The sequence below is a fragment of the Nannospalax galili genome, unplaced genomic scaffold (assembly GCF_000622305.1).
Source record: "Nannospalax galili isolate Female #2095 unplaced genomic scaffold, S.galili_v1.0 scaffold747, whole genome shotgun sequence".
In the NCBI taxonomy this organism is placed as follows: domain Eukaryota; kingdom Metazoa; phylum Chordata; class Mammalia; order Rodentia; family Spalacidae; genus Nannospalax; species Nannospalax galili.
In genome coordinates this window covers 777,214-790,494 of record NW_008357686.1, presented here as the reverse complement: position 1 = coordinate 790,494, position 13,281 = coordinate 777,214, and the positions used below count along the sequence as shown (strand labels likewise).

The window sequence follows — 13,281 nt, the reverse complement described above, 5'->3', positions numbered from 1 at the left end:
TTGATGAGCTTCAGGTTCAGTGAGAAACCCTGCCACCAAAAATAAAGGTGGACAATGATCAAGGAAGACAACCTTAATCATGGGCCTCCACACATATGGGCACACATGTATATATACAATACCACGGTGTGGGGGTTAGGGGGAGGAATGGAACTGAGGGCAAGAGTGAATATTTGGTCTCACCTCTGACTGCTTAATTTTTTTGGCTCAAATATTCTTTTTTGGGGTTGGGTCTTTTTGAGACAGGGTCTCCTTGTAGCCCCAGCTGGAGTGGAATTCTCTTTGTAGACCAGGCTGGCCTGGTCTACAGAAATCTACCTGCCCCTGCCTCCCGAGTGCTGGGACTAAAGGCATGTGCCACCATGCCCGGCTTATTATTTTTATTTTATATGTATGAGTGTATTTCCTGCATGTATGTAAGTGCACCTGTGTTGTGCAATGCCCTCGGAGGTCAGAAGAGGGCATCAGAACCCCCTGGAACTGGAGTTAGGGATGGTAGTTAGCTGCCATGTGGCTGCTGGGAACTGAATTTGGGTCCTCTGCAAGAGCAGCCAGTGCTCTTAACTGCTGACAGGCTGGTATTTTAATAAGTAGACTGAGTAAATAAGGTTGCCCCAAGGTGAGTGGGCATCATGCAATCTGTTGAGGGCTTGAATAGAACAAACAGGAAAAGGAAAGGTGAATTTGTTTCTGTCTGAGCTAGGACATCTATCTTCTGCCCTTGGACTTCATTCAGTATCCCTAGATCTCTGGACCTCAGGTGCAGACAGAACTGGTGATGTGGCTACCCTCTGTCCTCCGGCCCGCAGATTCAGACTGAATCTCATCGTTGGCTTTCCAGCATTTCTAGCTTGCAGACAGCAGATCAAGGGACTCCTCAGCCTCCAACGTATTTATTATATAGTACATCTAATATCTTTTTGTTTCTTTTTCTTTGGAGAACCTTAATTATACCCAGGCTGTTTTCTGCCACCACCTGCCTCTCAGGTGTATTCTGTTTTTTAAGACTTATTTTATTTATTTATTTATTTTTTATTTTACATGTATGCATGTATTGACTGCATGTAGGTAAGTGCACCCGTGTTGTGCAATGCACTTGGAGAGTTATGGACAGTTGTTAGCTGCCGTGTGGGTGCTAGGATTCGAACCTGGGTCTTCTGCAAGAAGAACCAATGTTCTTAACTGCTGAGCCATCTCTCCAGCCCCAAGATTTATTTTATTTTAATTTAATTTAATTTATTTTAATTTAATTTAATTTTTTTGGTCTTTTTGAGACAGGGTCTCCTTGTAGCCCTAGCTGTCCTGGCACTCACTATGTAGACCAAGCTGGCCTTGACCTCACAGAGATCCGCCTGCCTCTGCCTCCCCAGTGCTGGGATTAAAGGCGTGTGCTACCACGCCCGGCTGATTTATTTTATTTTTAATTATGTTATGTCTTTGTATGGGTTGTGCACTTGAGTGTAGGGGGCCGTTAAGTCCAGAAGAGCTAGGATGGGGGTTAGTTGCTTGGGAGCTGGAGTAACAGGTATTTGTGAGCTGCCTGATGGGGGTGCTGGGAACCAAACTTGGATGCTCTGGAAGAGCAGCAAGTGCTCTTAACCACTGAACCATCTCTCCAGACCCTCAGTTGCATTCTTGTCACTTCTATAGTTTTTAGGTATTGACTCCTGACTCAGGCCTCTCTACATGCTAAGTGCTACTGCCACCTTGGGGGGTTCCAAAGCTCACAGAGATGGGTGGTCAAGCTAGGGACCAGATACAAAAATCCAGGCTGCTGCTCTGTTCTGTATTGTCAGATTTGTGTTTTTCAAAGGCCCTAGCAGAAAGGAACCATGGGACCCTCCAGAATTTTAGGTCCTTGGCTCCTATGTCCTGTCATGGCATCAGACCCTGTCTCTGTATCCTATGTCACTAAGAGCCCATTTTGAGCACCCCTGCTGAGCATAACCTCTCTCCATCCTCTTCCTGTTCTTTATCCTCAGACACTCCAGACCCCTGAGGCCTCCCCCATACTCCCTAGCATCTCGGAGGATTCAGCTTCTTTCCCCTGTCTTATCAGCTCCCTCAAAACTCCACATCTATTTTCCAACTGTAGATAAATCTAACCATTCATTCACACACACAGTGGGATCAAACCTCCAGTCTTCATGGGCCACAGAACTGGTATTACTAAGAATGGAGGCCTGCTTCTGGAAGGCCGTGTGCTCCCTTCTGCCTAAGCAAGCTCCTTTAGCCTTTTGTCTCTCTCTAGCCCTCCAACCCAGAGCCTGCTTGTTGAAATTCTGGAGTTTAGCCACAGTTGCCTCTTGTATGAACTTGCATCGTTTTAACAGCTGTTTCCCTCACTCATTCTCCCCTTGGCTAAGCTTTTTCAGATTTATTTTTTATTAATTTTTAAAGATTTATTTGTTTTTATGTGTTTATGTGTTTTGTCTGCATATATGTATGTGCACCACATGTGTGCCTAGTGCCTGGGGAAGCCAGAGATGGTGTTGGATCTCCTGGAACTGGAGTTCAAATGGTTGTGCCTTGACACGTGGGTGCTAGTAACTGAACTTGGGTCCTCTGGACGAGCAGCAAGTGCTCTTAACTGAGTCATCTCTCCAGCCCCAGTTAAGTCTTATTTTAAAACCCAGTTATTTCTACAGATAGATACCTCTTCATGTTAAGACACAGAACAAGGCTGTCAAGGATGCACTGCAAATAGATAAACAGTTGTTATCTCTGTGGAGGACCAGAGGCAATCAGGATTGAGGGAGAGAGTTGGTCAAAGGGTACTTTAACCTTATCTGGAATGTTTCTACTTTTTTTTGGAGATAGGGTGTAGCCCTGGCTGTTCTGGAACTCGCTGTGCAGATTAAACTGACCTGGAACTCATGGAGATCCCCCTGCCTTTGCCTCTTGAGTGCTGGGATTAAGACCTCTTGAGTGCTGGGATTAAGAGAATGTGCCAACATGCCTGGACCAAGTTTCTACTTTTTTTTCATCTTTTAGAGACAGGGTCTCCCTGTAGCCATAGCTGTCCTGAAACTTGCTATGTAGACCAGGCTGGCCTTGATCTCACAGAGATTGGCCTATCTCTGCCTCCTGAGTGCTGGGATTAAAGGCCACATGCTTTGCTCCAAGTTTCTACTTTTTAAATGATGTTTTGACTTTTGCAGTGCTGGGGATGGAGCCCAGCACCTCATTCATGCTAGGCAGTGCCCTACCATGGAGTCACATTCCCTAGCCCCTCTACTTTTTACAAGGCGATCATATCATGTATTTATTAGTTGTGAGATAATAAAAACAAAGGGACTAGTTCAATATTAGACCACTTTCCCCAAACTTCCCAGGTAGATGGAGATATTTCCTTTTAGGGGATCAAATAACACTGTTCTCGGTGTTCTGGGAAATACTGGTTTATTGCAGTGTTTGTGCCTGTCTTTCTCTGAGATGGGAAATCCCTCAAAGGTATAAACTTTATCTAATTCATGTTCCCAGTGTCTAGCAAAGTGCCTGGCCATGAGCAAGTAATCAGGGAGGGCTGACATCGACGAAGTGCCTTTATTAGTGGGCTTCTTGAAAGTGCTCGCCAGGGGGCAAGCCTTATGTTGATCTTCAGTTGTGGATTATTTTCATAGTGTTCAGGGAAGAATGTCTCCAGGAGTCTGAAATGTGGACAGTGGTTTCCAGCCTATACATGAGGCCAGAGTTGCATTGTGGCCCCATGTCAGGATCCAGGGCAGTGCTGTCTTGTCACATGGAATCCTTCTGAAGTCATTGCTTCTTCAGCGGTTAGTTAAAAAAGTAAGAGACATATATCCAAACACTGAATATGTCAAGCACGGGCCACACTTGTGCTTCTAAGTTGGACAGGCCAGCCCAAACAAACAAGATGTTCCCATAAAGGGTAGGCCAAGGAGATAGGAGTTAGGGAACACTTAGATCAGCTCAGAGTGTTTTAGACTGGGAGGGAGGGGCAAGTGGTCTGAGGGGCTTGAAGAAGGCACCTGGAATCTTGGTTTTTTATTTTTTGATACAGGGTCTCACTGTACAGCCCTGGCTAGCCTGGAACTTGACATGTAGACCAGGCTAGCCTTGATCTCGCAGAGATCCACCTGTCTCTGACTCCCGAGTGCTGGGATTACAGGCATGTGCCACCATGCTCGGTCTGCTTCTTTACCTTTTCTGATATAGGTCCTATTGTGTAGCTCCGCATAGCCTGGAACTTGTTGTGTAGACCAGGTTGGCCTGTAACTCAGAGATCTGCCTGTTTCTACCTCCAGAGTGCTGGGATTAAAGGTGTCTCAGGCATCCCTGAAATTTTTCTTTTCTTTCTTTCTTTTTTTTTTTTTTTTTTTTTGAGATAGGGTCTCCTAGACCAAGTTGGCTTCAGTCTCATAGAGATCTGCCTCCCAAGTGCTGAGAATAAAGGTACGTACTACCATATCCAATCCCTGAAATCCTGCTTTAATGTCAAAATGTGAGCTCCTAGTCACAGACTCTTTGGCCCTATCTATTGCACATAAGCAAATGGGCAATGGAATAGCCCCAATGAGTCAGTTGGATTTGTGGCTTTTAGAGTTGGAAGTGGGTACCAGGTGGCCAGGGATGTACCATGGCAAGGAGGTTGCAGACAGGTTTGAAGCTGGAAGAGTTCAGAGAACCCTACCAGTCCTCCCTACTCCCTCCAGCCTCCCCAAACCCTCAGATTTGTCAAAAGGCTATTAGAGTCTGCTGTACACCTTTAGACCCCCATGAAAAACAGCCGCAGTCCGTTGTCTCTTTGCAAGTCACTTTTATTTACAACAGAATTGGTGGCTTTGTTCCTTAATCTTTAAGGGGGGCACTTGGCATCAGCAGCCAGAGGGAAAATCTGCAGTGAAATCAAACTCATTCTGCCCCAGCCACAGCTCAGGAAGCTCATTGGCTCGATCTAGTCCCAGTTCCACCACCAGAGACATCAGTACCTCCTCATCCACAGGGTCAGAATCAATGATAGCAGGGCTCTGGGCACCTGCAGAAGGAGGGAGTACTTCTGCCCCTCCTGCCCCTCCTGCCCCTCCGGCCCCTCCAGCCCCTCCTGCCTGAGCCCCAAAGCCCCAGTTTTGCAGGGATCCTGCCTCCCCCTGTTGGCCTGGAGTGGCAGTAGCAGTGACAGCAGCACCCGCTGCAGCCATTCCATGATACTGGCTATTGAGCTTCTGCAGCTGCATACTGGCCAGCAGGTGAGGAGCGGGGTGGTGCAGGTTGAAGGGTGGGGGTTTGGTAGGAGGGGTGACAGTAGGAGAGCTTATTGGAGATGGTGATCCAGAGGAACTAGTGGGAACTCCACTGGCCTTGGCTCCATTAGTGGCAACCCCAGGATAGTGCAGGATGGCCACTGCTTTGCGATCTTTCACGCCCAGGTTCGAGTAGGCCAGAGTGTTCATCTCCTGGTTAGCATCCTAGAAGACAGAAAGGCACACCATAGTACCCCTGCTCCTGGTTTGTCCCTTGTCATTCACTGGATCTGGAAGTCTCCTGCATGCTCTGCATTTGGGGCTACAAGTGGGCAGAAGGCAGGAGGACCCCAACTCATGTATATCCTTTTGCTTCCAGGGCTCTGACCTCCTGAGTACAGACCCCAAGTATTGTGCTGGAGTACCACCATCCTAAGTGGGTCTCCCCCCGCCACTTCTGGGTCTAAAAAGGGCACCTCTCTGCCCTGTTTCTTAGCCCAACTTAATCTATTCACCACAGTGGTTTTGTTCTAATTCTGTTTCTTTGCTCTCTTCCCTGCTGTCTGTCAACACCCCTAGTGGGGTCAATTCAACCACTTTTAGGCAAAAGCTATTCTCATTTTCCCCAGACAAAGTCATGCTATCTCTTCTCTGGTCAAGGGCACTGGCTACATGCCACACCAGGAAGGTCTAGCGAGTGACTCCTCCCCCCAAAGTCTATCTTTCCGTGCCTCAATATCCCATCTGTAAAATGGCAAAACTCACCTCCTTCGCAGGGGTGGTCCCACCCTTGACATCAAGTGCAGGTCTTGACATAGTTGGCATTTCAGAGACTTCGCACAAGCTGGATACACTGGTGGGTGTTGATGCTGCCAGCTGGAGCTGTTGTTCTGTAAGTAAGAGAGAAGAAATGCTAAGGGTGAAAGTCTTTCGTGACAAAGGAAGCACTAGTAAAGTCCAGGCCAGGATGGCTCCACTCAGGTACAGACAAAGATGGTGCTAGGGTTAAACCCAAGACAGAGCACCCATGACAAAGAGAGGAGACAGAGCTGGAACTCTGACCCAACTCCAGAAACATGCTCCTTCTATTCAGCCAGGTGCTACCCAAAGCCAGCAATCCATATTTACTCACGCAAGTGACTTCCGAGTCCCAAGGTAAGGGTGGCAATGTTCCTGACTCTGAGGGCAGGTACCCTGAAAGTGGTTCACCATGTCAACTGACCACTAGCATCCAGGTCTCCAATGGGACTGGGGGGAAGTGAGAAGTCAGCAGAAGACTTAGCTGGAGGCTACAGCACTGGAAGGGTGCAAGTTCCCCAAACAAATGTCCTGGGGTTCCACAGCCCTGCTTTGGGCTTGCCAGTGTGAAGCCAGTCCATCAGGGTGTTTTGGAGACTGAGGCAGGAGGAGCCAGAGAGCAGCTGGAAATGTTTCCTCCTGGTCTCAAGGCCCTCCAAGACAATCCAAACATTGGGCTTTCCCAGGACACCTGCCCTAAAGCCTGGAGCCAGGCCACACCCATCTGCAGTGAGAGGACAAAGAATTCTCCTGGAGAGAAAAATTCAAAGGCTTTAAAAAAAATCCCATATATTCTAGTGTTTATGACAGGGATGTGGAATTTCATATTTAGAAACACTGTGTTGAGCCGGGAGTGGTGGTGCATACCTAAAAATCCCAGCACTCGGGAGGCTGAGTCAGGCGGATCTCTGTGAGATGGAGACCAGCCTGGTCTCCATAGCAAGTTGCAGGACAGCTGGGGCTACAGGGAGATCCTGTCTCAAAGAAAACAAAACAAAACAAAACAACAAAAAACAAAAAAAATAAAACAAACCCAAAACAGAAACAATCCCCCCAAACAAAAACCAAACGAAAAAAGAAATACTGCTTTGTCCACAGAATCTTGAGGACCCCAAGAGGCATTTTTCCAAGTAGGCTAAAATTTGCTGGGACTCTGCCCCCTCCGCACCATCGTCAGTGGTCATTAAGGCTGTGTTCACTTCCAAAAGTGCCACTTATTGCCTATCACTTTTTTTGCACCATCACGCTGTTGAGGGGCGGGACAGAGAAACGGGGGTGGGGGGTGAAGGAGAACATGAAGGCAAAAACTAGTTTCTGGGTCCCGAAGCACTGCTCCACTAAAGCACAAACAGTGCTCTGTGGCCACCCTAGAATACTGCGAGCCAGGGATGCCCAGATCAGGGCGCTCTTCAGGAGGCACGTAACTGTCGAAGTTGCCCCTGGCTTCTCCTACGTCCCCTTCCCCCCCCCCCCCCCGCCTCTGCTTCGAGAGAAAAAACGCTAGCAACAAAAAAGGGGGTGGGGGGAGAAGGGAGAGAGAGGGGGAGGGGAGGGGGAGTGGGAAGAGGGAGGGAGGGAGAGAGGGAAGTCTGGTCTGGAGTGTGCTCGCAGGTCGGCCTAGGGAGGTGTGTGTAAGGCGAGGTGCGCCACCCCTCCCCCCATGGCTGAGACCATCCAATGGACCACCGCATCTCCCTCAGCTCACTTTCCCGATTTTTTGCCCTCCCCTCTACTTCTCGGCCCATTCGAGGGGACGACTTGGCGCCCCAACGTCCCCGTCGTCTGCGAGCGGCGAGCTGACCACCGCGACGCGAGCGGCGGCGAAACCACGCAACAAGTGCCCGCTTGGCGCCTCGCGCCTCCCGCCGGTCGGCTAGCGTGCCCGTCCCGTCCCGTCCCGTCCTAGTCGTCCTCCAGCTCACGTCCCCGTCCGGGTGCCCATCCCGTCCCGTCCCGTTCCGTCCGGTCCTCCTCCAGCTCGCGTCCCCGTCCCGGTCCCCATCCCGTCCCGTCCGGGTCCTCGTCCTGCTCCTGTCCCTGTGCGGCTCCGTCCCCGTCCCCATCCCGGTTCGGGTTCCACTCCAGTCTCATACTGGTCCCCATCCCCGTCGGCCTAAGGCCACGACGGATGAGGGTGGAAAGGGGAGAAGCAGCGGCAGGGAGCGGCAGGTGGCGGGCCTCCGACCTGTCGGGGGAGCAAAAGTTAAAATGGCACCAACCATCCACGTCCATGTCCACCTCCATCTCCATCGCTGAGGAGAAACGGAGAAATCCACACAGCACTGCGGCTTGGCTGGCTAGCGCCGTGAACAGCCCTGGCAGTCGGGTGCTCGTGCCTCTCGGGCTCCGAGCGTCCGTTACCTCAGGTGCTCTGAAGCAAACTGGCGACGCGAGGCACGGGGTCTCCGCGTCACCGCGACTTTGGGGACCCGCGGCGTCTCCGCGCGTGGGGGCGCACTTTGGCGCCGGCAGCAGATGCTCCCGCGCCTCCCGGACACTTCCGAGCGTCCGACGCGGCCGCCGCTCCCAGTCGGCTAGCGGGGGAGTGAGGCTCTAGGAGGTGAGGTAACTTGGCCAAGGTCACCGCGCTTGAAAGTAGCGCGACCGGAACTTGCTGTCCCACCCCGGGTCCCGCACAGCGCGAGGTACCGGCTGGGCGTCTCGCGGACACCGCTTCGCCCAGAGAGGGGCGTGTACGACGGGCTGAGGCAGCAGGCTCGGCTGCGTGGGGAGAGCGAGGCAAGTTGTAAGAATGCATGAACTTCCAGCCCGCAGCTCCGCGGGACTCGGCCCGAACGAAGCCCTTCTTGCCCGCAGCCTCAAGGAAACCAGAGCCCGAGCGGCCAGATGCGGTCCGGGCTCCCAGCAAAGTCGGGGGAAGCGGAGCCGGAGAAAGCGCGGGCGCGGGAGAGCAGCTGCTGCGGTTTCTTCGGGAGAAGTGGGCGCCGGCTCCGCGGGCCAGCAGCTCCAAGAGCAAACAAGTCCCCCACCCCTGGGCCCGCTCGGCCGCCGCCCGCGCCCTGGGTCCCGGCTGTCCAGCTCAGCACCCTGCCGGGTGGCCCGGCTTGCCTCCTCGAAGCCGCCCGCCCGGGAGAGAGGGAAGCGCGGAGCCCGCTGAGGCGCGGGCGGAGCGGCGGAGCCCCCAGCCCCTCCGCACAAACGCACGCCGCCGCCGCCGCCGCCGGCCGCTCACCTCAGTGTCCGCGGACGCACAGGAGGCCACCCGACCCCGGGACGCCGGGGAACTGCGCCGCCGCACCGCACCGTGCCGCGCCAAGCAGCCCCGGCCCGCGCTCTCGCCCGCCCGGCCGCCAGCAGCTTCAGCGCCGGACTCCCGGGCGGTGGCCGTTGTGGCCGCCGCACTCCCTTCCCAGCGCGGGGACCCGGCTCTCAAGCCCCCATTGCCGCCCCGAGAGCCCTGACGCACACACACGCACACGGCCGCAAGCTGGCCTCGGCTAGGAATCCCAGGAAGGACAGACCCTTTTTTCCCTTTTTTTTTTTTTTCCTTCCCCCCCCCCCCCCCCCCCCCCCATTTCCACGTCTTTATAACCAGCTTAGGGCATTATTAGCACATGTCCTGGCTCGTGGGCGAGTTGGTGGCAAAATCTGAACTGGATACTCACGGAGGGCCCGAGCGGCTGCAGTGCCCGGCTCCCGCCGGTCTTCTCCCGGAACAGCCCCACGCCGCTAGGGGGTGGGAGGAGCAGCCGGGCGGAGCGAGCCTCCTCTCCGCCGCTCAGCCCTGCACTTCTGCGGCTGGGCCGCCCGCAACATTTTATAGCGGCGGTTGGCGTGTGTGGCCCTTTAAAGGCGCTCGAGCTGGTGCAGTCACCGCGGATCGTGTGAAAGCCAAGGGCTGGCTGGGGAACGGAGTCTGCGTGTCCCCTCCAGTCCCACAGCCCTGGGGACGCGACACGGCTACCGAGGTGGGGCTGACGGCCCCAGACTATGGACACTTTTCACCCAGTGCCCCGGCCCGTGCCTGTGTTTCTAAAACTGGTGGCAGCCCGGACCTGGGACGTGGGCTCTCCCCACCGTCCTGCATGGACTTGCCCAATAAATTTCACTTAGTAATTTCACTGAGGCGAGGTAGAGCTGTTAGTGTCTGTTTTCTGACCTAAATCAAGCGGGTGGCCAGGACAGGCTTCAGTGGCTAGGGAGGAGAGCTGTGGGCTTAGGGAACGACCCGGAGGAGGGACACGGACACGGGACGGGGCAGGCAGGCGACGCAAAATCTTAAGTTTGCTGCAGGGCTCTCTGAGCCCGTCTTGCCCTCTCTGGGCTGCATCATCTCCGTCGTGGAATGGCCGGGATTGGAGGGACCATTGCCCCTTAAACTCTCTGTTTTGTTCAGAGCCACTTGGAGGGATTAGATGGTAGCGACGGCCTCCCTCAAGACCCGGGGTTGGGTTCAAGGATTTCTGTCCTGTTGGTCATCCGGGGCAGAAGGAGACTGGCAGGATGCGACGCTGAGAAATGCTGTTCTACCGGACCGCGGGGCCAGGTGCAGCTCACGTGGCTCGCGGAAAAGCCGAGAGCAGACAGCGGGTTCGAAAAGCTTGGTGCAGAAATCGCAGAGGTTCCTCTTGCCTTTCCACGATGCCAGGTTATTTTATTATGATTATATAATTATTCACATCTAGGAAGAATGACATTTTGCACTTGGAACACATCTTTCTTGGGTTGGGATGTTGACTTACGTATCCTATTGGAAAGAGATCTGGGGTTTTCTCATTTCAGTTCCTTTCTGGTGACCTGAAACTCCCAGCTCACCCCTTACAGGAAGGCCACCCAGATTACCTCCTCTGATTAAGATCCCTTACCCCTCTCCCCCCCCCTCCCCGACTTTCAACAACTCAGTTTACACTGTTTGCAAAACATGGTCATTTGAAAAAGTCCTATGTTAAGGAAACAGGGAGGGATGTCAAGAAGTCATTTTCACTGTGTATGTCTTGTGTCTTCTTAATTGAATTTGAAGACCTGAAGGTCTTTTTTTTTTTCCCTTTTTAGGATCCCAAGTGCCCTGCATTTGCTCTTCTAACAGAGTCCTGTTTGTTGATGAAATGACCGGCTTGCTGACATAAAGAGGGGGAGCAAACGGAGGGACGGATCTAGGCCCTTCCTTGGCATCTGGAGGAAGTTGGGGGTGAGTATCCTGGATATCAGGAAAATCCATTCCCCCGTTCGGCTTCAAAGATGCCCTCCTTGCACGGCTGGTTACTTGCCCTCTCCTATTCAGCTTCGACTCAAACCCGGGTAACAGCTACACTCCACGCACCATCGCTGTACTTCCTCACTTTGCTCAAAGATTGTGGGTCGTGCCTAGCCTAGTTTCCTTTTGAGAAAAGGCGCGATCTATCGGGACCCTAAACCTCTACTAGGGTTGCATGCAAAGTACACCCCCAAAACCTCTCGCTGTTATTCTTGGGCGGGAAAAGTTTTGTGAAAGCAAGTGTTAGAGAAGGAGTGCACCTAGGCTTTTGAATTGCGAGTTGCTAATGTGAACCCCTGACCCGCCCTCCTCCTCAGCTTGGACTCCAGAGCTGGTTTGTAAACCCCGGCCGCGGCTAGGCTTCAGGCTCCGGATCCGGGACGTGCGGATCCGCCCTCCATCTATTGGATGGCTCCCAGGCCAATTGTTAGAAAGAGGCATATGTTCATCACGGCTTCTGGAGTGTCTCCGGAGCAGTTGCTCAACAACCAGACCCTCCCCCATCCGGACCATTGAAGGGCAGAAAAAGGAGCGCCCTCCACCACATTTTTCTATGCCCAAGTTCCAAAAAGGGCCTTCTCACCGGTGACTTCCTGTCATCTCCTTTGCCCACCTCCGGGGGAACAGGAATGAGGAGGACTTTAAGCGCGCCCGGCTTTGAAGCAGGAAAGCCACCTATTTCCTTTTGGGAGAGATGGGAGAGGAGGTTAGTGGCTTTGGCTGAGAGGGAGCAAATTTGCATTTCTCGGCAAATCTGCCCAGGATCTCGGACTTCCCAGTGCCACTCCAGTCGAGCTCGGAGCTCTACGCTAAACTCTTCTTTCCAACTTGGCAACTAGACCACAAGCTTTCGAAGCCAGGAGAAAATAGGTGCTCACCCAGCAATAACCTTCCAAATGCCAGCCATTGGCCGGGTACTGTCCTGTCCATCATCTCATTTAACACCTAGGACTAAGCCCTGGAAGGTTGGGTTAACAAAGGTGAAAAGGTCTTATTTATAGAAGTGCCCAAATTGACACAGCCGGAGGCCAGGAGTTTGGATCCTGGTGATGCTGGCTGAGGTCTTTACCCTACACCCTTACACCCTGCTAGCACTAGCCTGGGAGGCCGAGGAGGAGGTCCAGAGTGCAGGTTCAGGGGTCAGTGCCCTGGATTAAGTACCTACTCTGCCATTTGCTAGCTGTGTGGTCTTGGAATAAGTGGCTGCTTTAGCGGGGAGGAGAAACTCAGATTTTCTATCTATTAAATGGATATTATAATCCATTTACAAACTCTGTAAGGATCAGAAAGAAAGCTTTAGCTTGATTGGTGCTGACATTGTAGTAAAATGGCCCACAAATGTTGGGGCTGGTTTTGTACTGTGCTTTCTGATTCTTTTCCTTTGGCCCCATGCTTGTCTAGGCTCACAGACTTCAGGTTCAATAGTACTTGCTGACTGGGGTAATTTAAATATCAGACTGAGAGGGGATGAAGGAGGTCTATAAGCTCGGGAAGGAGAGGGACAAGGGAATGCAGCTTTGTTCTTAAAATTCCACTCTCCAGACCAAAAGCTGCCTGGGCCATATGACAAGAGTAAAACTGGAAACAACAGGGGCTGGCAAGATGGCTCAGTGGGTAAAGGCACCTGCCAGCAAGCCTGACAACTTGAGTTCGATCCCTGGGATTCATATGGTGGAAAGAGAGAACCAACTTCTATAACTTGTCCTCTGACCTGCACATATGTATTGTGGCACACTCAAACCCACACACATGAACATACACATGCCCACACAAAATAAATAAAATAATTAAAAATTGGAAGCAGGCTGGGTGTCGTGGCACATGCCTATAATCAGCACTTAGGAGGCAGAGGCAGGCAGATCTCTGTGAGTTCCAGGCTAGCTGGGGCTACAGGGAAACCCTGTCTCAAAAAGACCATAAAAAAATTGGAAGCAATAAAAGATGATCACCTTTTACAGGTCAGCCTGTAAGTTTAGAAGTGGGCTTCAAAAATACATTCTATGTTTGCAGAAAAGTTTTAAAGTACAAGTTTTTGTTGATGTATAAGCCAGTGTAGTGGCACAC

The 13,281-nt window shown here is 52.2% G+C and overlaps 1 protein-coding gene across 5 annotated transcripts; it reads right to left on the bottom strand.

Moving 5' to 3' along the window:
* Nucleotides 1-4,763: 4,763 nt before the first annotated feature.
* On the bottom strand, nucleotides 4,764-9,794 carry Cited1 (Cbp/p300 interacting transactivator with Glu/Asp rich carboxy-terminal domain 1). 5 transcript variants are annotated; one of them, XM_008855555.2, is made up of 3 exons: nucleotides 9,629-9,794; nucleotides 5,970-6,094; nucleotides 4,764-5,429 (listed from the first exon to the last, which is right to left on the bottom strand). In XM_008855555.2, the coding sequence occupies exons 2-3, from the start codon at nucleotides 6,027-6,029 to the stop codon at nucleotides 4,839-4,841; spliced, it is 651 nt and encodes a 216-aa protein (XP_008853777.1). In that variant the 5' UTR covers nucleotides 6,030-6,094; nucleotides 9,629-9,794; the 3' UTR covers nucleotides 4,764-4,838. The 5 variants fall into 5 exon arrangements, with proteins under 5 accessions (XP_008853777.1, XP_008853776.1, XP_008853775.1 ...); XM_008855554.3 differs by lacking the exon at nucleotides 9,629-9,794 and adding an exon at nucleotides 9,440-9,481; XM_008855553.1 differs by lacking the exon at nucleotides 9,629-9,794 and adding an exon at nucleotides 9,196-9,256.
* Between the last annotated feature and the right edge of the window lie 3,487 nt (nucleotides 9,795-13,281).

What these genes read in the sequence shown, in the direction of transcription:
- Cited1 (XM_008855552.3), bottom strand. Translation starts at nt 8,252, where the DNA reads ATGGAGATGGAGGTGGACATGGACGTGGATG. An exon ending in GGTGGACATGGACGTGGATG is followed by an intron (nt 6,095 to 8,221) that starts GTTGGTGCCATT and finishes TCTTACTTACAG; the next exon opens with AACAACAGCTCCAGCTGGCA. An exon ending in GGACCACCCCTGCGAAGGAG is followed by an intron (nt 5,430 to 5,969) that starts GTGAGTTTTGCC and finishes TCTGTCTTCTAG; the next exon opens with GATGCTAACCAGGAGATGAA.